General features: G+C 41.2%; 1 protein-coding gene across 5 annotated transcripts in view; it reads right to left on the bottom strand.

The window, feature by feature from the left end:
• Positions 1–8,560: 8,560 nt before the first annotated feature.
• LOC100356535 (retinol dehydrogenase 14) overlaps positions 8,561–26,438 on the bottom strand; it is a 31,003-nt gene continuing 13,125 nt past the window's right edge. For 3 of the 5 annotated variants that reach the window (XM_002710043.5, XM_089327827.1, XM_002710044.5), the window contains one exon: positions 16,645–17,484. In XM_002710043.5, the coding sequence (XP_002710089.3) occupies positions 17,152–17,484 (333 nt within the window). In that variant the 3' untranslated portion in view covers positions 16,645–17,151. Of the gene's footprint in view, positions 9,627–13,423; positions 13,910–16,644; positions 17,485–26,438 lie in introns of those variants that run through there. The other 2 variants (XM_008254762.5, XM_089327826.1) reach the window with 2 other exon arrangements.

Below are 26,438 nucleotides of genomic sequence, written 5' to 3'. Positions count from 1 at the left end.
CTGTCTCTGCACTAGAGAATAGGAATACATGCACCTAGGGTAGCCAAGGATTCTATTATGAATGTCTTTCTAATCCACTCACACTATCCAAAACACTTATGCAGGCTTATTCATCACAGATCATTCTTCAATCTTAATCACATCGCCTACTACAGGAAGCCTTAGTATTTGTTCCATTTTTCCAAAATGGAACACAGCTGTGATAAATTAATCAGTTCACCAGAAATCTCACATTAGGAAAGATCATCATATAGATATTCTCTCAGCTGTCATTCTTGACAACTATGAATAATACATTCCTTATGCCTACCTGTTCCTAAATGTGGCTGGTTCAGTTGGCCCCTTCTCTCTGTGAGATGCTGTAGGGATAAAATGCTTCTTGAACCAGACTAGTAATGTTTAATACTACTAGTTGTAATTTTATATAAATTATAAAATTTATATTTTAATATTAATAAATGAACTCATATTAAAAAAACAAAAATAAGTGTCACCAGTAGGTACACTTTAAGAACCACATCCAGGACATAAATATCTACTAATGTCACTAAATATACACTGTCAGAATAAGAATAAACTGCCTATACTCTGATTTTATAATAACTTGTCAAGCTTCTGATTACGATTTTTGATCCCCAAGTGGATGTCCTTCCTGGGTTACAATTTGCTACCAAAAGGATAGAGATTTACTCTTGCTTTGTGTCTCATGGATGACAAAATCTTAAAAAATTCATGTATCTGAGGCTGCCAAGCTGTGGTACAATTGTGATGTCACCAAAAGAATACCATGGTGACTCCTCTCTTTCACTCTTCCACCTAGATCTGGCCTACAAGCTGGATGACTCAAGGTCATGGCCTGTTTCTTTTCTATGGCCTCCTGCAAGGTGATTTTAATTTAGAAATTTGTTTTCCTCTCTGTTAGGTAATCCTGTTAGAGTGTGTCTTCTATATGAAGTAGAATCCATTCTGGGTATTTTAAGGAGAGAGGAATGGAATACAGTAAAGTAGATGTCCACAAAATAGTGGGATGGGCTGCGAGAACAGGATAGGTTATGGAAGTAGCAATAAATAGTAAAGCACTGATTGCTAGGGGAAGCTACTACTGCCACAGCAGGAAGGTGGTGATGGAAACAGAAGCTATTGGATGACCCAGGGGTCAGGAAACTGGGATCAGGACATCACTGTGTCCTCAACCTCCTCTCAACACCCAGGAAGACATGAATCTCTACAGAATCATCATGGAGTCTGCCCCAACTGCCTTTTGTTATTAAAACCAGACCAAAGACAATAAAATCAAGCCTTAAGCCTTGTTTCTCTGTTTCTACAACCTTTCTTGCAAGCAGAAAATACCCCAAATCAGTAGGAAGGGCTTCACAATTCTCCCTTTAAAATCTCACTTTAGGGGCATAAGATGGGTGGAAATCTATTTTCATCCACAATGTAGTCAATGTGGGTTTTTTTTTTTTTTTGGTGTATATTGTTTTACTGTTAGTTTTTTTTTTTTTAAGATTTTATTTATTTATTTGAGAGGTAGAGTTACAGATAGAGAAAAGGAGAGACAGAAAGGTCTTCCATCTGCTGGTTCACTCCCTAGATGGCAGCAATGGCTAGAGCTGAGCTGATCTGAAGCCAGGAGCCAGGAGTCTCCTCCAGGTCTTCTGCTTGGGTGCAGGGGCCCAAGCATTTGGGCTATCTTCCACTGCTTTCCCAGGCCATAGCAGAGTGCTGGATTGGAAGAGGAGCAGCAGGGACTTGAACCGTTTCCCTTATGGGATGCTGGCACCGCATGTGGAGGCTTAGCCTACTACGCCACAGTGTGGCCCCTCCCTGTTAGTGTATTTTAAAACTATTTATTTGAGGGACTGTGGTATAGCAGATAAAGCTACCACCTGCGGGGCCAGCATCTCATATGGGTGCCAGTTCGAGTCTGGCTGCTCCAGTTCCTATTCAGCTCTCTGCTATGGCCTTGGAAAGCAGTAGAAGATGGCCCAAGTCCTTGGGCCCCTACACCTACATGGGAGACCTGGAAGAAGCTCCTGGCTCCCGGCTTTGGACAGCGCAGCTCTGGCCGTTGCAGCCAATTGGGGAGTGAACTAGCGGATGGAAGATCTCTCTCTCTCTGTCTCTCTGCCTCTCCTCTCTCTGTGCAACTTTGACTTTCAAATAAACAAATAAATCTAGAAAAAAATACTTATTTGAAAGGCAGAATGAATGACAGAGTGAGTGAGAGAGTATGAATCTCCCATCTACCGTAGGTCCACTCCCCAAATGGCCAGAACAGCCAGGTCTGTGTCAGGCTGAAACAAGTAGCTGGGAACCCCATCTAGGTCCACCACATGGTTGGCAGGGGCACAGATACTGGAGCTATCCTCTGCTGCCTTCCTTGCCACGTTCGTAGGGAACTGGATCAGAAGCACAGTGGTGGGGACTTGGACTGGCACTCTGCCAACATCTTCCCCTTTATTTTTGTTTTCAAACTGCCCAGTCTATACAAGATTAAAAATGGCAGTCTACATATAAGTAGGAAAGACAGTTGAATAACAATTGATCATAGTTATTTTGTGTTCTGTTTTCCTGTGTTCATATAAACAAATATAAGCTTATGCAAGGCACTCCTTTTTGCACACAGCCTACTGTGTGCATATAATTTCTTCATGTATGTGTATGCATACACATTTATGGGCATTTCAAAAATTGTGCCCTATAGTTACTTCTAAGATATTATACTTAGTGTAATGCATACAATTCTGTGTAGTACTCCACCCGATGATGCCATAAACAATGATTGAGTATGTACTACGTGTACCATTGAATGTCTCTATATCACAAGTACAATGAAAAATAAAATAGAACCAGATCCCCATGAAAAGAAGAGCACACTCATTGGACTTCTTACCCCTGCATTTACTTTAAGGAGTGAGATACTCCCAAATCTGTTGTGTCGCCCCTTTCTACTCCACTAAATACTTTTTTAAAAAGATTTTATTTATTTACTTGAGGGGTAGAGTTACAGAGAGAGGGAGAGGGAGAAGGAGAGGGAGAGGGAGAGAGACAGAGAGAGACGGAGAGAGAGAGAGAACTTCCATCCACTCGTTCACTCCAAATGGCCACAATGACTAGAGCTGGGCGGATCTGAAGCCAGGAGCCAGGAGCTTCTTCTGGGTCTCCCATGTGAGTGCAAGGCCCCGTGCACTTGGCCTTTCCCAAGCCACAGCAGAGAGCTGGATCGGAAGAGGAGCAGCTGGGACACAAACCTGTGCCCATATGGGATGCCGGCGCTTCAGGTGGAGGCTTAGCCTACTATGCCACAGCACCGCCCCTCCCCCTGTCCTCCAAATACTTTTCTCATAGCTTCAGTTATTTCTTCCCAGATATCCAAATACAGCTTTCCTCTTTTGCCATGTACAAGACAGCCAGAGAGTAAAAGTGTGTGGTCAGAGAAGAAAGAAAATTACACATTCATGTCTCCCCCAAAAAAGGCCTCAGTGACTTTTGCAACATCCCCAACTTCATTTATCTATAGGATGGCTCTTGATGGCTTTGTGCAAGCTTTTTAAAGTTCAGCCAAGCCAGCTGCAGGATCAACACAAAGACAATAGCTCCCACACACGGGGTTACATGGATTAAAGAACCCGATCCATCAGTAAATCTGCCAGATGGCAGTGGAAGAAAGCTTGTAACTCTCTCACTTTCATTTCAACAGCAGCAAACAATGTTCAGTGTTTAAAATAAACTCTTCCAGATGAGCAAAAGATAAACTCTGAGGTGGGTGGACTTGAGCTTGCTGGGCTGCCGCTCTCAAGTGTTTGATTACATTAACACAAAACCCCTGGATAGAACCCGCTTCTGTCAACAGAACGCTTAAGACCTGAACACCTACTACATGAAGCCATTTCCTGCACTTTCATGGGCTGGTGGCAGAGGCTTGCTTTCCCTTCTTCACAAACTAATAATGATTATATATTCTCCATGTTCAACATTTCCTCAAACCATGTGTACAGCTTTAAGATAGACCTAAAATACCAACGTGTATGTCAGCCTGCACCCATCTGTTTAGAGCTGAAAAATTCTGCTTACTCTGTCCACCTTGCTAGTCTCACAGTAGCAACAACAAAAATGGCAGGATTTAGAGACCATTCCATTCTGCCAATAGCTGGATAGCTATCTAGATTTGTGGGGTATTAAACAAGGAAAGAGAGGTACGAGTACTTTTCTTAAGTCTGAATTGATAAAGGAAGGCAGGAAAGTGTTTGTTGTTTTTGAGTCTAAGCCCCTACAACTGAGGGCAGGCCGGGCTGTAACACAGCATAATAAAATGTCAACTTTTAAGGACAAAATGACATAGTGAAAAATAACTACTAAATATGCAAGAACTTACCTATTTAGTACAATTAATAGTATTTTTTCTTAAAATATCACTTATTTGAGAGGAACACAGAGAATGACTGCTCCAATCTGCTGCTTCACTCCCAAAATGTCAGCAGTGGCTGCAATTGGGCCAGGCCAAAGCTAGGAGCCTGCAACTCTACCCAGATCTCCCATGTGGATGGCCAGGAGCCATCACCTGCTGCCTCCCAAATCTGCATTAGCAGGAAGCTAGAGCCCAGGGTCTAGCCAGGTACTCAAACCTGGGTACTCGATAAGGGACACAGGCATCTTTATCACTAAGCTAAATGCCTGTCCCTCAGCTTACTTTTCATAGTTCTTTTTCTCTTTGTAGTCACAGTTGATTGGTTTGTATTATGATTGATAACTTGAGTGATTTATAACAAGAACAGCTCACACACACACACACTGACTCGCTCACTCGCTCAGGTATTCTTTGTGGGCTCCTGCACCCCCAGAGCCTTGAATAACACCTGGTGCATAATAGGCGTGCAATAAATATTCATTATATGGATAAGTAAATGGTGCATGCTGTGGTTTGAATATAGTTTATCCCCTTCAAAACTCACATTGAAATTTGACCACCATTGCCATGATGTTGCCAGGTGGGCCCTCTTAAGAGGGGATTAGGTTAAGAGGGATTGATGTGGGAGTGGGTGAATTCTCTTCAAAGTGGGTTAGTCACCGTGAAAGTGGGTGGCTATGAGGCCAATCCACCCCCATGCTTTCTCTTCTGCATGTGCTCACTTGCACCTTCTACCCTTGCACCATGTTATGCTGCAGTCTGAGGTCCTCACCAGAAAGCAAGCAGAGGCCAGTACCGTGGTTTTGTACTTCCTAGTTTCCAGAACCATGAGCCCAGGTATACTTCCATTCTTTATAAATTACCCAGTCTCAAGCATCATCATAGCAACAAGAAATGGAGTAGGTGTACAATTCATTCTTCCTAAGTATACAATAGAATAGTTGGGAGCAGGAGGGCTAGGGTGTACTGGAGGGGAGGCCAGGAGCCTGGGACAGTCACATACATACAGGCACCAGTCAGTGTGTTTTTCAAAAAGAATGGTGACTCAGTTAGGATAGCAAGTGTGTTAGCTAGTGATTAAGAGTGCTTCTACTGTACTTGAATTACACATCTGGCCTAACAAAACCCCTTTCTGTCTGTAAAAAAATGAGCACTCCATCTAACTATCCTCTAGGAATAAACTACCTTCTTCCACGTTAGCCTGTAACTAATTTAACTCCCCATCATCCAGAGGTTTGTGAAACATCTGAGACTGTCTGTGCGGGCCAAGATCCTGAAGTGTGATTAGTAACATGTTCTCTCTTCAGTGCTCCTTTGGACATTTGGAATCAATTAAATATTCAAATATAGATTCTCTCAGATCTCTGGCCAGGCCCAGCAGGTTTGTCAGGGGAGCGAGTTGAAGGCAGATAACTGCTATTCCTCACACCAGAATATATAGCTGGAGATGGGTTTAAAAAAACACACTCTCTAGACTTCCTGGGTCTGCAAGCAGATAGGCAAAGACAAGAAGTAACACGGAAAACAACAGCAGCCTTGCAGAGTAATAGAAATAACAGTATACATGACATTGGATCTTAAAGACAAACAAATGAGTACAATGGGGCTTGGGAGACTACCAGCCACATATGTACAATAGTTGACCTATGCTAAGAATAGTTTCCATAGCTTTATGTAACACAGAGTGCATTTGGGCCACAAAGCCTTAAATATTACAAAAACTTTGCTGACCCTTGGCTTAGAATTTTGTTTACTTCATTATGAACTCACCCAACCATCACTGTGGCTAATTACCATTACTGTGGATTGTGAGGATTAGGTGCATGGGGGATGAGAAATGTGTGTGTGCCCCTATTTGTGCCTGCCAGGTACTTTGCTAATTTTATTTGCTCCGTGACTCTCTGAGCAGTACTTTAACTTAGGCATCTCTAATGATGCTTAGCTGTAATCTCAATGATACAGCTGAGGAAACAGCTTAGCGAGGGTAAAGGGATTCGCCAGTCACAGGGAGAACGGTGTAGCAGAGCAAAGCCCACGGTGGTGGTGTGTTTAAGCAGTGGAATCTCTTTTCTAATCCTTCTTAGAATCTCTCTGTAAAGTTACTCTCAGAGAAGCTGGAGCAAATGGCCCAGCAATCTTACCTCTTCTCAGAACAAGCTGCTTCACACAGAAGTCAATTTAAAAGAAGAAAAAAAAAACATACAAACACAAAGCCAAGATGGAAAATGTGTTTTCTCACTCACAGATTCCGTTACCTGCATGTTCCCTACAACAGTTTTGGTAAGGGTAAGGATAAGTGTGAAAATCCAGAATCGCCTACTCCTCCTTTGCACAGCAGAATGGCCAGAAGTGAGTCAGCAGAAAGGAGAGATGCGAAGGGCGGAACGAACCTGCAGAAGGGATCCAGGCACACTGCTGAGAGCAGGCCTCGATTCCATCACACACACAACCTTGGGAAGGACGTCTTCCAAGTGGCAGCTCATTTTACTGTCACAGTTGGTGTTTCCAGATAAGTGTCTAGTTTTCCATTGTAATAAATTAATGTATTCTGTTTTATCATGGCGCCACAAACAAGAACTCTGAGAGGCTCAGCTCTTACAAAAGGTCCAAATCCCCTGAAAAGCATCAGGTATCAAAATGCGGCCAGAAGAGATGGTATTCAATGAAAAAAAGGAGGTCCTTTTTAATGAAGTCGAGGTGTAGGACAGATTTATTAGCTTCCATTTTTCCAAGTTCCATTCTGGTATATTTCCTGCCCATATTTCTAAGTTCAGCAAGTCTCTTTGTAGGATTACTTTTTAAAAGCACAATGTTTCAAAGGACATGATGCAACTATTCCTACTGTAGCTAGACACACCTGTGATGATACAAACACTAACTGTTTCTCATATTCACAACACAATGCTCTAACAGAAAACAGACCTTCTGTGTGATCTGCCAAGATCCTGCTACTCGCCAATAGAACTGAAATGTGTAACCAGATATCATAAACAGTTTTAAAAATAATAACCAATCAAGGCTAGCCCTGGCCAGTGTGGTCATTGAATTTAGGTCGCTGTCTGTCCTTAGGTAAGGAAATGTCAAGACAAATACATTAATTTTTAAGTAGCTATTTTGATGCTATAATAGATGTTTACCATATTCCTATTTGGGCTCCATTATTTTTATGCACACCATTCATTCGTTATGTATCGCATTTGTACTTTGTGTTAAGTTACTATACTTGACTCTTGGGAGAGAAAACTAAAACTTCTTTCCTTGGAGAATTTCTATTTTAATTCTTCATCTGGGTCTGTGAACAATTAGTGCACTAAACTCCTAGCAAGGCTACCAAGATCAACCGAAACAAAGTAGGAAGACAGAACTGTTTCTGCCTAGCATTGGAATAAGGAACATACTTGAGCGGGAGGAAAAGGGTGAGCAGTATTCCCGGGGAGAAGGAGGGGATCTTTCAGCTGAAAGAACAAAAAAAGGAAAGGCCCAGAGGCAGGGGAGGGGTGTTTCCTCTATACCCAGGATGTATCATCCAGCAGAATGATCAGAGACAGCTGTGCAACACACCAGTGTGTAGGCAAGTGCCTATTTGAGTAACGCCATTAGATTAGAAATTCAGTTCAGAGTTCCATTTCAAGTACTCTGCAGTGGAGTCTACCTTGTTGGCCGATCCCGGGTGAACTTCAGCCATCATTCCAGACAGTTTTATGGGACAATGTGGAGTGGAAGGATAAACGGTAAGCCTGTCACTAATTTGTGGAGTCTCAAATGCACATGAGAATTTAAACTAAAGAATTGGTTTTTAAGCTGCTCTATGCTACAAAATTCCTTTAGGAATAGTCTGGGGGGACTCCACCCATGTAGCACTGCTATAAAGTATTTCACCTACCCAGCTTCTATGTTTGAACAGAAGGTTTCTTTTGAAAAAGGAATTCTGAAGTTTGAAAAAAAAATCTGAAAACCCACTCTTAGGGGCAACTGAAAAGCATGAGAGGTCTTGATCTGGAAACATGACAGAGATTTGGGTTTTAGAAATACTGCCTCTCAGGACAGCGAACAAGCTACGAGACAAGATTCCGCAGCCTGCAGAGGGAAGGATACGGATGTTACAGGACTACATTCTGTTAATTCTCTAAAGAAAGGCACAATTAAGAATTTGCATGAGTAAATTTATTTCATGTAAGACTTGTGTGCATACACTAGGCACAATATTTCCACAGATAAACCAGCATTATAGCAAAAATATTTCACACTTTGGACATGAAATTCAAAGATATTGGAAAAACAGTTCAAGATACCTGTTTTAAGTCATGAAATTCTGAAATAATTGTAATCCATGCTTGTTCATTTCATTATAAAAATACAACTGTACTGTTCATTATACTCATTCTTCATACTTATGATATATACTTAAATCATTTTTGCTCAAATATTGTTATCCAAAACACAACTTTTATAACTTCAAAATATCTATATGTATCTCTTAGTAGTGCTATTGTAAAACTAAAGTTGTTTATTCAAGTAACAAGTGCTCAAGCCACACCATTCCACTTCATAGATGTAACTGCTATCGTTTTAAAAATAGCTCTTTTACTCCTTGTTCCTATTTTAGTATGCCAACCATCACCTCGCTGATGTCCCAGAGTTTCCTCGCAACTGACTCGTCCATAGCTTTGGGCAACAGTTCTTCCTCTTTACAGTCCCCGAAGTACCTTCCTGATACACCTTCCACCTCAGGGGAAGAAGCCAAGTAAATGGAAGTCTGGGCACCTTCTACGGGAGTTTTGAAAAAAGCCCAAGACACCAAATTGAAAAGGGGTTTCACCAACAGTGGAATGTGAATGTGCCGCCCAAGGTTAGTCCGCACAATACCAGGATGCAAAACGTTCACGGTGACGTTCGTGCCTTCCAAGCGGCGGGCCAGTTCTCTGGTGAAAAGAATGTTAGCCAGTTTGCTCCTACTGTAACAAAAGCTTTTATTGTAGCTTTGCTCACTGTTCAAGTCCTCAAAGTTGATGTCTCCGTATTTATAAAGTTTGGAGGAAACCACCACGATCCTGCTGGGAGCCGAGTTCTTCAGAAGGCCGAGGAGCAGGTTGGTGAGCAGGAAGTGCCCCAGGTGGTTCACCCCAAACTGCATCTCAAACCCGTCTTCGGTCTTCGTGTAAGGGCACTGGAAGATACCGGCGTTGTTGATCAACACATCCAGCCGAGGCTCTTCCTTTCAATGCCAAACAGAGAAGGGCGCAGTTAGGAACGGAGGCCTCTCCGTTTTTTCACTTCATAATAAATATATTTCAGATAAAAAAGGAACTCCAGTATTTAATTTCAGTTGTTTGCCTACGGACCAGAGAACTATTTGAAAGGCCAGGAGGGGCAGGGACCTCTCCGAAAGATGCTGTTCCACTCAACAGCTCTCAATCCTCCCTTACCAAAATGACACGAAGACGTGTTTACCTGCAGTAATCTGCCAGGTAGACGTGTAGACACCGAGTCTAAGACCCTTTGTTAACTTGATAATATTTGGAAATAAATATATTTCAAAATTTCCCTAGGATGCTGGGTTATCTGATCAATACATCTTTTTATTGAAATAGAAATACAGTCAATTTGAGGACAACACACTCCTACATATGATTTCAAATAGCTCCCCTTAGCTTCAGCTGGAAATTAAATAGGGAAATTTCAATTTGGGAATTATAATGTTAATATGAGGATCACATCAACATTGTGATAAATCTACCTGTGATAGATATTTTAAAAATTCTTACAAACTACTAAAATTCTATGAGCTTCTGACAATTCAGAGAAATAGTGAGGAAAAAAAGTACTTGCATACTCAGCAGGGGCTTGGCCTTGTGCTCTTCACATGTGACCTCATCTGTCTCCAAACAGTGTACACAGAAATCAAAGCACAGAAGCTGGAGGTGACCACTGGGTATCCCAGAGCTCCTAAGTGGCCAGAGATCAGATCCAGAGATGAAATCTTTGGACACCACTGCTCTTGTAACTAGTAAGCTAGCTTGGCTTTCTACTTTTTCTTTTTAAAACTCAGCTGGACAGTCAGTGTGAGCTAGAGAACCCTGCTCAGCACTGTTCATTCCAATAGCTGCTAGGATCAACACCAGGAGCAAAGTTAAATTGCTTACCCTGTAGTTCTCAAAGAGGAAACCGAACTACGGGGATGCAAGGACATCCAGGCATTTCTTAAAATTGGAATAATCAATAGATAAGGCCAAGGATGCAAACTTAAGATTGGAAAAAAAATTAGGAATGAATCAACAATTAAGAAAACAAAATTGGGGCAGGCGTTGTGGTGTAGCACGTGACGCTGGCATCCCTATGGGCACTGGTTCAAGACCCAGCTGTTCCACTTCTGATCCACCTCAGAAGACGGCAGAGGGTGGCCCAAATGCTTGAGCCCCTGCATCCATGTGGGAGGCCTGGAGGAAGCCCCAGCTCCACTCATGGTAGCCATTTGGGTAGTGAGCCAGCAGACAGATGATCTTTCTCTCCTCCCTCTCTCTCTCTGTAACTCAGCCTTTCAAATAAATAAATAAAGCTTAAAAAAAAAAAACACCAAAATTAAAGAGATACTTTAAAAATATAAATATTGTGACTCAAACACTAAGTTTCTTAATAACAACAAAGGGGACAAACAGTGTGTATGCATGTGGGGGCATTGGTAGGATCAATAAAGGCCTTTAACCTCTGTTGTCTCTCTGGAATTCAGCTCTTTTCTCCCGACACAAAAACTGTGTTTTTCAAGCTTCCAGGGGCCCCTAACTTAAAAGATCTGTATCGTCAGAATTTTGCACTTTCACCATATCCCCCACATCATTCCAGATGAAAGTCCTAAAATTTAGACTGTCTCATGAGGACGTCTTTTCATTCCTTAAATCATGTTGAGTTTGTGTTCTCTTGCTCTTTCTTGGCTCCTCAGTCTCTTTTGATGGACAGAGAAAAAGAAATGCACATGTTCCAGGTGTGAAGACACGGTGATGACCCACGATTAAATTAAGTTGAGGTCAAATTTCAGAATTCACTGGCCCTTTTGCCAAGTTTAACAGAAAAATGTCTTAAATTTCACAACTGTTATCGAAGCCTACCTGTCAGCAGATTAACTATTTCTCATGTGGCCTGTCTGTGCACCTTCATGCTTTCCAATAGTCAACTTCAAAAGCAAGGCAAGAGTTCACCCGTGGGGGAAAGAAAGGAGTGTTCTTCTTCACTAATCCTTTGGAAGCGTTTCCTGAATTAATCATTTCTGGGCCATCATTCTTTGCTGGGCTTGTGTTATTTTAAGACTTTATCATTTACTATTTTTTAAATTATAGGAGATAAACCACATAAATACCAAGAATACCAAAATGTGGGAAATCCACCACTTCCATTTTTTTTTCTAATTATAGCTACTGAACTTCACAGCCAGGCAGGAACATAAATACTCAGACACAAGGTTGACTCCTGTGTCCCTCTCTTTTTACAGGTTCTTCCTCAAGTTTCCAAAGTAGCAAGCAGCGTCCCTCTCAGGATTGAGAGGCAGACACGGCTCCCTCTGTATTTGAATTAAGAAGAGGAAGACCCACTCGGAAAATCTATCAGAGATTGGTTTTTATTTCTTAATTCTTTACACCATAATGAAATGCTAGCAGTAAGAAAACAATCCACAACTCTCTAGATCTGCAACAGCTCTCAAACTGTGTACCAAGATGCCCAAGAACACTGTAGCTAAACTCCAAGGTGTGGTGGAATATTTTAAATTTTCAAAGGAAACTGTGATATACTCTGCTCCATACCTCAACAGCTACCAGTTCTAGGAGGCTCACAGCCTCAACATGTTACTGTGTATTCCTTTTGATCATGTCATTTCTTGGTGAAGCTGAGTGTTAGCAGAATAAAGAGCAAGTAGAATGCTAACACCCACAGGAAATGACAGTGGCAGTGTCCAGTCTGATTCCAAGCTTTCAAAAACTGGCACAGTGACCAACAGGCATACATTTCCCATTAGTAATCAAGGTCATATAAGAAAAAACAAAAATATATGTTTTTTCAATTAAACATATTACTCCATCAAAAAGCTACCGAACTGTTGGAAACCTCTGCTTTGGACTCAACAGACCCCATTTCATATAGGCACCCGTCCTGTGCCAGCTGACTTTACTTTTGGAAAATGTATTTATGTACTTGAAAGCCAGAGAAATCTGCTGGTTCACTTCCCTAGTCTGGGTCAGGCCAGGCCAAAAGTCAGTAACCAGAACTCAACCCAGGCCTTCCACGCGGGTGGCACGGATCCAACCTCTTGAGCTGTCAGGGCTGTCGCCCAGGGCCCGCAGTAGCAGAAAGCAGGGGCAGGGAACAGAGCCAGGACTCAAAGGCACACACTCCAGTGTGCGACGTGGGCATCTCAAGCGGCCTCAGTCTAAGCACCAAGGCCAGCCCCTGCCGGGCTCGCTTAAGATCTCTACCTCCTGAAGGCCCTCTGGCAAGCCACCTCCCAGGGCATCTCCTCAACAGGGCTCTGCAAAGAACCGGCCCTGCAAGTTATTGGGTCTCTCCCTCCTTCCCTCAGGTTCATTGGTTTCTTCTTTGCAGGGTTACAGCGAAGGAACCGATGGCACTTTAGTTGCCTTTAAGCAATAATCATAATAAAAACCCTAAGTGCTGGATGGGATACTATTCTTAGTCCCGTTGCTGGCCGGAGCAGGCCCACTAGAATCCCCAGCTCCATGCCACCTGGACACAAGGCCGCAAGGACAGCGCCAACAGCCAGCCAGGTCCCCCCTACCAGCAGGAAAACAGCAAGGGGTGAGGGGCTGAGGAAAAGTCCCGGCCAGGGCACCTCGCCGCAGCTCCCCGGGGCTGCGTGGGCGAGGCCGGGCTCGGCGCTGGCCACCAGGCCGGGGCCCAGGGCTCGCCCCGCCGCCCCGCGCGGCCCCTGTGCGGCTCGCAAGGTGACTCCGCACCCCGGGCTCCTCCCACCGCCCCGCCCCCGGCCCCGCGCCCCGAGACCCACACCTGCAGCACCTCCCGGCAGAAGGCGCGCACCGAGCGCAGCGAGGCGAGGTCCAGCTCCCGGACGACCAGCTCGCCCGCCCCCGCGGCTTCGCTGAGCTCGCGGCGGAGCTGCCCCGCCGCCTCTTCGGCGCGCTCGCGGTCGCGGCAGCCCATGATCACGCGCGCCCCCAGGCGCAGCAGCTCGGCGGCCGTGGCGCGGCCCAGGCCGCTGTTGGCCCCCGTGATCAGCACCGTCTTCCCGTTCATGAGGCCAGGGTCCCCGCCTCCGCGCAGACTCGGGACTCGGGGCCCCGCGAGTCGCCGCGCCGCCAGCCACAGCGCCCCACCCAGTGCGGCTAGTAGTGCGGCCGCGGTAGCCACTGCCATGTCCGCCCAGCTCCAGGGCCCACCGGCCCCAGCGCGGGGGTCCCCGAGCGTCGGCCGCCTGGCTCGAGCCCGAGCCGCCACCTGTACGCGGAGAACTCTGGGGCGCGAACTGTTGTCCCCTGACGGCGCGCGTGGAGCACGCTGGGACTTGTAGTTTCCCTGCCGAGGGCACCTGATTGGTTGGGAGAGTCTGGCGCCCGGGGTCGTTGCCCTCGGTGGAACCGGCTCTCACCTCAGTGCTGGAGGCGGAGTGTGCGCCCTGAGCTGCTAGGGGTCAGGCCCAGTGAAATGCCAGAGTGGCGACGACAGGGTGACTGCTTTGCGACTACAAGTCCCCTTATCCGTCAGGTTACGACTGCCACTCTTCGGGCGTTTAGTGTGTTTTCCTTTGAGGCCCGCTGGGACGTGGAGACTCGCTTGGGTTTACTCTCACCTTGTGGAGGTGGTCTCTGCCCCCACGCAAGTCGGAGGAAAGGCTCCTTTTCCTAGGTGAGATTAAGCGTTCAGCAGGTTGGAACTCGAGTGGGCCAGGCGTTACTCAACCGTTAGCGTCACCGGAATCACAGGGAGTGAAGGCAGGACTTGCAGGCCCCCGTCCTGGAGGTGGTGGTTAGTGGGGCTGAAGCAGAGCCTGAGGAGGTGCACCTGCCCCCAGGTGCTGCTGGGAGCTTTGGGAGCCATCGAAGACCACTGTAGCACTGGTTCCTATAGCACATGGTCACGGTGGAGATTTATTGTTAGCAGACTCCTGGGCAGGCCCGTGTGCAGACGGTGACGTCCTCACGGGACTATTCCATGTAGCAGGGGAGGGCAGAGTGCCTTGTGCACTGTAGACAGGCTTCCTGAGTGTCACAGGTCGGTGCCACAGACACTCCTCTTGAGGCTCATGGCCTTAGGCCCAGCTCATCTTATTGACCTCATTCGCTCATCCACTAACCTACCAGATTTATGGATATATGCCAGGCCCTATTTATACTCTGTGAGAGTCGAAGAAATTGGATGCAGTTTCTGCCCTCAGGGTGCTTACTCTATGGTTGCAGGGATCTCCTGCTGCCACCTCCCACCCATCCCAGATTCTTCTGGACAACTGGAAAAGCGAGACACAACATGGGTAGTTTGAGATAAAACCCCCAGATGATTTTGATAAACCACCCTCCACTCCCAACATTGGGGAAGGGATATGTATAATACACAGCTGTGAGCGGCGGTAATAACGAGATAGCGGTTGACTGCCATAGAAGGTTTCTCCTGAGTATTGAGAATGGAGCGCAGAGGTGGGAAACAGCACTGTCCCTGGGGAGTAGACAAGTCAACAGGAACAGGAATTAGGAAAGGTGGATCTTTACTGCATGGTGAGCTCCAAGCCCATCTGTTTCCTCTTTCTCTGCCTTTCTGCACACCCAGCACATCTTTCAAAGCTCTGCTTCCGGTCTCTTTCCTGACCACTTCCAACCCACACCAACCATTCCTTCCTCAGTGTGGCACTGAAGACAAACAGCCCTCTAGTGTTGGGTATTTGGGTTAGCACACTGGATTTCCTCTACCAGATTATTAAGGTTTTAAATTTCCTAAGAGTGGGGTCATATCTGAGTCCTGTGTTCCTCACACATGGGAGAATTCCTGAAACAGTAGACATTCCACAAGTGTCTAGACTGATGATTTTTGCTTTGGCTTCCTTCAAAAGATGTACATGAGTCATGGTCTTCTCTCAACCTCAGCCAAGGATGGCTATGTAGGTGCAGGTGGGGCAGACATGGAGGAGGAAGTAGACAGAGCAGGCAAGAGTGAGAAAGAGAGGAGGGGAGGAGTCCTTAGATCTGCTGTCTAATTGCTGTGTAGCTTATGCATGGAGCTTAATGGAATGATGGCTCTGTTCTGGATGGGCCCAATGGCCACGGAATCAGTAATAACTATTCGGAAGGTTGTATACCAGACAGAAAGTTGAACATAGCTGTTCAAGTAGATCGAAACTTGAATCCATCCTTATAACCTCTACTTTCTTGGACAAGATTTATAGTATTTTTGAGTCTTATGATTCTCATTTGATAAAATGGAAGGTAATAATGATATGTATGTCACAAACATTTAATATGATAAGAAAATGAGGTAACGTGAAAATGACCAGCTCAGTACTACAGTACCCAACATGGTGTACTGTAGTTAACAAACAATTTTGGTTGAAAAAAAATCACAAGAGGATAACAATGAACAGTGAATGGCCAAAATCATACACTTCCACTTCATGTCATGTTTTGGAATAGTAGCCAAGAATTTTTGGGGGTTTTATTCTTCCTTCCATACAATCATTGGGTCTACCTGATTTGCTCAAGGCCAGAGATTTCAAATACAAAGCTCTATGGACCAGCGGCAATTACCCCATGAAATAAACTTTATTTTTTAAAAAATTTTTATTTTTTTTTTGACAGGCAGAGTGGACAGTGAGAGAGACAGACAGAGAGAAAGGTCTTCCTTTGCCGTTGGTTCACCCTCCAAGGGCCGCTGCGGCTGGCATATTGCGCTGATCTGAAGCCAGGAGCCAGGTGCTTCTCCTGGCCTTCCATGTGGATGCAGACCCAAGCACTTGGGCCATCCTCCACTGCACTCCCTGGCCACAGCAGAGAGCTGGCCTGGAAGAGGGGCAACCGGGACAGAATCCGGCGCCCCGACCAGGACTAGAATCCGGTGTGCCAGCGCCGCAGGCGGAGGATTAGCCTATTTAGCCGTGGCACCAGCCCCCATGAAATAAACTTTCAAGAAGCTTCTTTAAGGGGTTTTATCTAGAGATCATCTTAGAAATTTACCCTACAGGAACAACCAGCTGATTTATTTCTGAATGAGCAGTGTTGACGTTGGTATATGCATGTAGTTGAAGTGACATTCTTATTTTATAGTGGTTAAAAGGGTGGTCATAGAAATAACACAATAAAAAATGTAGGTTCCAAGAGTGTACTTAGTTATACTCATTTCACCTTCAAAGACCCCTGTTCTGGAGGGGTAATGGGTAACCATTTATTCCATCTATAAGCATCCCAATATGAGCAATGTTTTGTGAAGCTTTGCAATCTTCTGAAACAGCCCCTTAAACATTTAAGCATTCATGTACTAAGCCTAAAGAGTCATCCTTTTGACTTACATAGAGATAGGTGCAGTGGAATTCAACAGCGCTGGCAACTTAAAGGCAAGTAGCTTGAAGGTAACTTGAGAATTCAAATGTGTTCCAAAATATCAAGAGAAAACATTTCCAAAGGAGCTAGGTTCTGACGTCCAATCTTCTGAAACACCTATCCAATTAGCCTAAATATCTAAAAGAAGCAGCATCTGTAATACCAGACTGTCAGCTGTTTTATTTCTGCTCCCCATCCCTAATTGTTGCATTTTTGATGAATGCCATAAGGTACATGAGCCGCGATGGTGCCGCATTTTTGTGCCCCTTCAATGTGGAACATTTGGTCATCAAAAAAGATGTGGGGACGGATCTTCACCAAGATGGGACCTTTGGGGGCTCCGGCAAGGAAAAGAGCTTCGTCTATCTCTAGACCCCAGCGGCGAAGTGTCTTCAGGACACGGGCACCTGAACTGGCTGCACTCCTGGCTGTAACTAGGTAGGTCCTGATGGGACAAAGTAACCGTTCATCTTTGGCATAAAACTTCTTTTGCAGTCTGCCTAAGTCTTCCAGGAAGCCTTTCAAGGGAGCCTGTGAAAAGAACATATGTCACAGCTGTGATCCTGTAAGCCAGAGGAAGTGATCGCTGAAAAAATTAGAGCCTTACATGAGTGTGTGTGTGTGTGTTCGTGTGTGTGTGTGTATCAATATAAATGCTACATGATGTGCACTGGTATGAGGCACAATGCTGAGAGCACAATGCTGAAAATCCCTACAGTGCAACCACCCTTGCATTCCTGGAATAAACCTAGGATGGCCATATAATTTATCTCCTAAACCCAGATATTTTGAATATGAGAGAATGCATCTATAAAATGATTTAACTGGGACAACAGATACAAACTATGCATAGTAAACTGGGGTAGATAATCCCTCTAAATAAACTCCAGTTGGTCAACAAAGTACTATTTTTAAAATTTTCTTTTTGTGCATTGCACCTTTTAACTGTGTAAAGTATATCTCTTTGTCTAATTCAATGACCTTTTTGACCTGAATCCAAGCTGGTCTTATATTTGCAGTTGCCTTGTATCTCTTCATACTTGCTTTCATTAGTAACCTTGCTGAACACTTAGTTTTAGCTGTATCTCTTACTCAGAACATAGAATCGGATTTTTCTCTGTGATCCAATCTGAAAGTCTTACTTTCTAAAACAATAGATGAGATTTTTATTCCATATACTTATCCATATTACATATATACTTAGTATTGGTTTATTACATATATTATGTATATATTACATATATACTTAATATTGGTTCCATATTGTGATTTTTTTTACACTTCCTGTGCTTAAAGACTTTAACAGGCTACACAGTAATGCATATATTCTTTGTGTGTATGTGTATTTGTGGGTTTTCTGATGTTTAAGAGCATTTGCTTTATTTCTTTTGATTGGTTTCATTTGTAAGCACAACCTTATAATACCCTCAGTCCTCTCTATTTTTTTAAAAAATCCTAGGTCTAAAATTTCCTATTTTTTTCATTATCTAATTTGGGTCTCCTATTTAACATTGCTCAGTGTTTACACTTATATTTCTAAATTCTATTTCTACTTATCAACTTTACATTTTATCCTTTGGTTATTGCAACTGATGATATCAGCATATTTACTCTTCCACAGACCTTCTTTTTCTAATTTCTTTCCATTTTTCATTAGTTTTATATATATATATATGATTTTATTCATTGTGAGAACACACATTTGTTCTGTAATACTTGTTTTTGCATGAAAATCACATGGAAATAATAATCACCAGGAAAATAATGTGCTATCACCTGTATAGCTGTTTTCCTCTTTAATGAACTTTTGGCTGGATATGGAATCCATGATTTACATTTTCTGTGCATAAGATTTTATGAGTGATACTCCACTGTCTTTTGCTATCAAGTGCTGCTGTTGAGCAGCTTAAGAACAGCTTGATATTGTCCCCAACACAGACACACACACGGCTTAGGGACTTTATGAACACGGCTCCTAAAATTATTCATCCCTGAGGTTAAATAATTTCACTAGTCTGTGCCACAGTGATGATCATGCTGATTCTATTTCTGTATCACACAATATGGGCCTTTAATCTTTTCATCATTTGCCACATGCACTAAAATCTTCTGGTAATTCAGGAGTGCTTTCTTGATTTATATTTTATGTAAATGTTCATGTTTGCATGTAACCACACCCTGCTCAATATAATTTCAGTGTATTTCTTCAGGGCTTCCATTTATGCATATGTTAGGTTTTCTTTACCTGTAATTTATTTGTCATTTTTATCTCTAAAATCTGTATTTAATCATATTCATTTCCAACATCCTACTATTTCACATTTTATCATCTCTTCCCTGATTATTGTAGTTCTACTTTATGAAATGCAATAATGTTCCTGATTTTGTTCTTTCCTTTTTTTTTTTTTTTGCTGTTTTTTTCCTTGTATCTTTGCTTATGTTCTGTCTTTGCTGGTTCTCTTTGTATTATGCATACCAAAGTAAATTGGTTTCCTTGGAACAGTTGGCTGGTTTCTGGGCAGTCAAGGATGATGCCTGAACACTGCCTTGTTTTCACAGTTCAAATGTGCCCTTCTTTTTTGCTGTTGTGAAAACTGTTTTCTGGAAATGAATTGTATTACCATTTTCTTAGTCTTACTTTCTCTGAGGTTGAATTTATCAACAAAACTGAATAAGTGTACTTCCTAAAGATAGAGGCATATATATATATTTTAAAAAACAACCTATAACTTTGTTTTTGTTGGCAATAGCAGCAAAGTTGGTGTGGTGGTTGTTGGTGGAGCCACCTTGGTCACAATTTGTCTTTGAAACACAGAGAGACACAGTTCTTGTTGCTGTGAAAAATTCCAAAGGGAAAAAATGGAAAATCCTGAGTTTATTTCACCTTATTCAAAGCAGGCAGCCATCTCATCCTCTTTTATTTGTTTTTATTATGTCTTCTCATAATTTATATATTTGTAGAGTCATGCAAGCATAGAATTTATCAATAAAATATAGAAATAGTAAGGAAAGTTACTAAAAAATAACTTTTTTAAGGAGTAATATGATTTAAAACATTTGGAATTTGCTTAAGATGTAGAAAGCCAGAAAAACTGTTACTCCCACTCTAACAAGAAAAACCCAGACAATCTGAAAAAATCATAACTTTTGTTGAGATCATCAGTAAGATGAGATCACTGGACAACCAATTAGCATGTGATCTAAAGAAAACAGGCATCTTTCAAGGATAAATGGAATGCAAGACCTGGCACACTTTGGGCACAGCACTGGAAAAAGAAATACCAGACACTGCACAAGCAAGTATGAACAATTCAAGTCACGTGAAAAATTGATAAAGGAAAAGTGTGGGCTGAAGAGAGGTGATAAGAGCCCTGGGTTCTATAAGCACAAGAAGTACACCATTTCTTTCAGGCTCTTGTCCATGGGCTGCAGTAGATACTTAAGAGAAAAATGCCAGGAAAGGTAGAAAATAAGAGAAAGTCATCCTTTGTGGTACAACTTTGAGTGATGTGAGCAGCTGTCAATGTGGCAAAAGACTAAAACTCCATTTGGTCACTTATACCTTAAGGAATAAAAGGCTTAAACTGCTAGCAGGGTTTCAAGACTGTTAACCCACCATAGCATAAGGAAAGATCCACTGTTACCATGGAAAGATGAAAGGAAAACAATATTCCTAGAAAGTGAAAATAAATGTATTATGGACCCAGATCATTGAACATCCACTATCATTGTGAGAAAGGCAGGGTCCAGGAGAAGGCGTCATCTCTAACTGTAGGGAGATAGGAGGAGAACAGGCAGAGAGAAGCAACAGTTGCCAGGGTTGAGTGTGGAGACCTCGGAAGCACAGGCACACATGGAAGACCTACAGCTTAAAGTGGAGCAGGAAGACTGAGTGAAATCTTCTCATAAACCAGTTTGCACCCTCAGATGCTTCATACCAGAAAGGTTTGCTGCTTCTGTGCCAAGATTACCATAGTAACAAAAACAAAAACACGTTCAACACTTGATTAGATTGATTCAATCCATCACAATTGTTGCTAGTAAAAGAAGAGGAATGTTCGTTACCAGGCAAAATACTGCTTATCAAAACCAAATAAATGTACTTCCTAAAGATAGAGACTTACACATATTTAAAATAATAACCTATAACTTTGATCTACACATCTACACACTGTGATTGGCAATCTATTAAGTATTTATGAAACCATAATAAAAGCAAACAGAACAAAAATGGCATTTACTCTCAAGAGACATTAAAATAATAGATTTGTTGATGACCCTTATGTCATGAAGACAACAGAAGGAACTGAAAATAGCCATGGTTAATATCTTTAGATGTCTACAGTATGAGCAGATAATATACACAGGTAGACTAGTTTTTTGGTGAAGAAGATGAAAAAAATAATAATTGAAGGTAAATGCTGTACATAGACAAGGAATGCCTTTAATGGTTTTGTCAATAGACCCCACATATCTGAGGGTAGTCAGTAAGCTTCAAGGTGGGTCAATAGAAATTACACAGATAGAAAAAGAATAGAAAAAAAATAACACAGTGTTTAAATGCTGTCACATACATGCACACCATACCCAAAGTGCCAAAACTCAAAGAAATGCAGAAAATCTTCAAATCAGCTGGAAAAAAAAAGATAGACATGTTAGAGGATCAAAGATAAAAAATTTCAAAACATTTGTCCCCAGAATCTACACATAAGACAATAGAAGAGCATTGTTAAAGTGCTGAGAGAAAAATATAGTGAGAGAAAATATTTTTCAAAAATTAAAGAGAAAAAGGACTTTTTCAACTAAGAAAAACAGGACTCAGTACCAATATATTTGTAATTAAAGATCTCTGGCAGAAAGAATATGATAGTGTGGAAAAAAATTTGACCTGCAACATAAAAGGGATATCTCTGAAAATGGTTAAAATGAAAAGGAATATAAAAGACAAATTTTGTCTCATCCTTATTCACTCTAAAGATTAACAAAATCAAAACTAGTAGCAAGGTATTATGAGTTTATAGTATAGATAAAATTAAAATATACTTGTGTAACAAAAATAGCAAAAAATGGAAGAGAGATAATATGGAATCTAAAATATACACATAATAAATCTAGAGGCAAAACGGAAAAAAATAACAATAGATGAAATACATAGAAAAACCATAAGAAGACAGTAGATTTTAATCCAACCTAAGCATCAATCATATTAAATTTAAATTATTTGATAAACAGCAATTCAAACAGGGATTGTTGGATTACATAAAAAGGCAGCACCAAGTATATCTATGAGAAAAATAAGTTAAATATAAAGCCAAATGTACAGACATAAATTGGCTAAAACTAAGAGTATAGGAAAAATCAGGTATACAAACATAAATTTAAAAAATGACCCAACAAACAGCTGCAGTGATTACATGAGTCTCTGCAGGGGTTACTGCATACTGAAAAGAGATTGCTGAGTTACCAGTAAGAGTATTATACTCCTAAGTATCTGGGTATCTGACAGCAGATATTCAAAATATGTGATGCAAACTGATGAAAAGGAAAGGCAAAATATCCTTAATTATACTTGAAAACTTCAACATGGCTTTTTCAATAGGAGATAGAAGTAACGTTGCTGACAATATAAAAAATCAAAACAATATGATTTGAATTAACTTGCTTAATATAACTGACATTTATAGAGCACTGACACCAGCATTGGCAGAATAAATACTTTTCAAGTACACATGACACAGTAACCAAGTCAGATCATATTCTGGGCATAAAACACATCCCAAAAAATTTAAGCTGTTATAATACAAAATTTATTTTCTGATCACAAGAGAGTTAAACTTGGACTCAATAAAAGAAAACTCCAAATAACTGGCAGTCAATCTACTCTTAAATAATGCATGGGTCAAAGAGGAAGTCACAGGGAAACTTAAAAAAATCTTTTTTAATTGAACGAAAATAGCACCATCACTTATCAAAATTTGTGGGACACGGAGTTAAAAGGAAATTTTATAGCAGTAAGTGCTTATGTTAGAGAAGAAGATAAGGCTCCAATCAGCGACTTTAGCTCCCATATTAAAAAATGTTAGGAACAACTGGTTCAAATAAAATTGATAGACCTCAGTCCACACTGAAGAAGAATAAAAAAGACAAAAATCATTAATCTCAGAAATGAAAGTAGTGATACATCATTAATATTAAAAGCATAATAAAGTATTGTGAAAAAGTTTATGTCCATAAATTCAATGGCTTAAATGAATTAGAATGATTTCTTTTTTTTTTTATTAATTATTCACATTGTGATTTAATTACTGCTGCACACTCAGCTCATTCTTCATTGTCTGGATCATCTATATATACTTTCACTGCCCTTTCCTTTCTTTTTTTTTTTTTTTTTTTTTTTTTTTGACAGGCAGAGTGGACAGTGAGAGAGAGACAGAGAGAAGAGAGAAAGGTCTTCCTTTGCCGTTGGTTCACCCTCCAATGGCTGCCACGGCCAGCGCACCGCACCGATCCGAAGGCAGGAGCCAGGTACTTAACTTGGTCTCCCATGGGGTGCAGGGCCCAAGTACTTGGGCCATCCTCCACTGCACTCCCTGGCCACAGCAGAGAGCTGGCCTGGAAGAGGGGCAACCGGGACAGAATCCAGCGCCCCGACTGTGACTAGAACCCGGTGTGCTGGCGCCGCAAGGCGGAGGATTAGCCTAGTGAGCCGCAGCGCCGGCCTTAGAATTATTTCTTGAAAAATATGATCCGAGGCCAGTGCTGTGGCATACAGGATAAAAGTGCCACCTGCAGCACCGGCGTCCCACATAGGTGCCAGTTCAAGTCCCTGCTGCTCTACTTGCAATTCAGCTTCCTACTAATGTACCTGGGAAAGCAGCGGAAGATAGCCCAAGTGCTTGGGCCCCTGGACCCATACAGGAGACCCAGAAGAAGCTCCTGACTCTTGGCTTTGGATCTACCCAGCGGCCACTTGGGGAGTGAACCAAAGGATGGAAGATCTCTCTCTTTCTTTCTCTCTGTCTCTGTCTCTCTCTCTCGTAACTCTGCTTTTCAAAGAAATAAATAATCTTTAAAAAAGTAAAAATATAAACTCATAAACAGAGAGAGGAAAGGAATGAGAGAAGAAATCCAAATAGTAGATTGATAGCTATTAAAATAGTTGAATTGTTAGTTAAAACCTTCCAACAACAACAAAAAATCCAGGCCCAGATGGCTTCTCTGGAAAATTCTGCTAAACATTTAAAATAGTTTGCATCCCATTTTATTAAGTTAGCATTACCCTGTTACCAAAATCAGATTAAGATATTTTAAGAAAAGAAAACTATTGGCTTATATCCCTCACAGACATGAAGGCACAAAAGAAAAAAATTCCAAATTTCAACAAATTGGATCCAGCAATATATAAAAAAGGATAATGCCACATGACAAACTAGAATTTATACCAACAGTGCAAAACTGCTTCAACATTGAACAAATCTACCAATGTAATATACATATCAACCACTGAAGATGAGGAACCACATGCTTCTCCCAATATATGCAAAAAAAGGCACTGGTCAAAATTCAACATCCATTTATTAGAAAAATTCTTAAAAACCAGGTATAGAAACTAACTCCTTCAACATACAAAGGGCATCTTAATGAATATATACATAAAATACTTGAGTGTGACAGACTGAATGATATCCTCACAAGATCAGGAAACAAGGCAAGGATGTCCACTCAGATCTGTTATTGATCATTGTACTGAATGTACTAACAAGATTATAAGGCAAGAAAGATAAAAGAGAGCATGGAATAAAACTGTCCTTATTGCAGTCAAAATTATCATCTACTTAGAAAATCTCAATCTATAAAAATGTGGTTAAGGATAACAAGATTGTCTGTAGAGTACAAGTTCAGTATATGAAAAACAGCTATTTTTCCTTATATTAGCACTACCCAAACAACATTAAGGATTTTAGAAGTACAATTTATAGTATTACATTTAAAAATATGAAATGTCTAGCTATAAATCTATAAAATATGTAGTGTCTCTCTTTGGAAACTTACAAAACACAAATGAAAGAAATCAAAAATGACCTGAATAAATGGAGCAATATACCACACATCCATGGACTGAAAGTTTCAATATTGTTAAGATATCTGTTCTTCCCAAATTTAGCTATGGATTAAATACAATTACAATGTAAGTTCCAGCAGGACTTTTCCCCAGAACTGCTTATTAAATCTATATGAAAAGAGAGACAGTTTTAGAAGATATTAGGTTGGTGGTCTAAAGAGACCTGATCTTAAGACACACTATGAATCTACAGTAATCAGAAGTGCATGATACTAATAAAAGGATGGATACCTACATTACAGGTACATATCAGAAAATCAGTCTTTTCAGTAAACTTAGGTGGGACAATTAGGATGTCCATAAACAGAAAGAAAAGAAGTACACCAAGGCACTTTGTTCAAATACAAAATTAACTCAACTATATTGCAATCCAAAGTATAAGCCACAGACAAGAAATAAAACATAAAAGCAATTCTTTATGACTCTGAATTAGGAAAAAAATTCTTAGATATAGTATTAAAAGTGGAATTCATAAGAGAACAAGTTGATAAATTTGACTTCAACAAATTTCTGTTTCTTCTTACTAAAAGACATTGAAAAATAGTAAAAGGATGAAAAGACAAGCACAGAATGAGAGGAATATTTGCAAAACACATCTGACAAAAGGTATTATCTGGAACAATTAACTCTCAAAACTCAATAATTAAAAAAAACTTATTAAAAAAGCAAGATATTCCACCAGAGAAGATAAATAATGATTAAAAGCACTGGATAACATACTCATTATAATGTATCATTAATTAATGCAAATTAAAAAGAAAATGAAACTGCTAATAACAAATGACATCAAAGATGCAGAGCAACAAAATCTCTCATACAATGCTGTTAGCAATGCAAACTGTCATCATCACTTTGAGAAATAGTTTAACAGTATCTTATAAACATATACTGCCCATGTTTCCTAGCAATTCCACTCCAAGGTATTCAAGAGAAATGAAATCTGTTTATACAGAACCTGGTATGCAGATATTTAAAGTGGCTTCATTTGTAAACCGGAAGACTAGAAATGTCCAAAATGTTCTCCAACAAGCAAATTAGTAACAAAAATATGTTACATGCATAGAATAGAGCACTATTCAACAATAAGAAGGAACAAACTCTGATACATGCAATGACATGGGTGAATCTTAAATGCTTAATGAATGAAAAAAATTGGTTTCTTATGATTCCATTCATGAGACAAAACAAAGTATACGAATGCAGGTCTGATTATTGGCTGACACGGACTGGAGATAGGAGAATACAGTGAATCACAGAGGAGAATTGTATGGTTTCATTAAACTGTTGAGTACTTTTATTTTGATAGTGGTTTCACAACTGCATATGCTGTTGAAATTCTTACAACTATCCACTAAAATTGGTG

Source organism: Oryctolagus cuniculus, chromosome 2 (genome assembly GCF_051225735.1).
Source record: "Oryctolagus cuniculus isolate XC-2025 breed Fujian yellow rabbit chromosome 2, ASM5122573v1, whole genome shotgun sequence".
Taxonomy (NCBI): domain Eukaryota; kingdom Metazoa; phylum Chordata; class Mammalia; order Lagomorpha; family Leporidae; genus Oryctolagus; species Oryctolagus cuniculus.
This window is presented reverse-complemented; position numbering and strand designations above follow the sequence as displayed.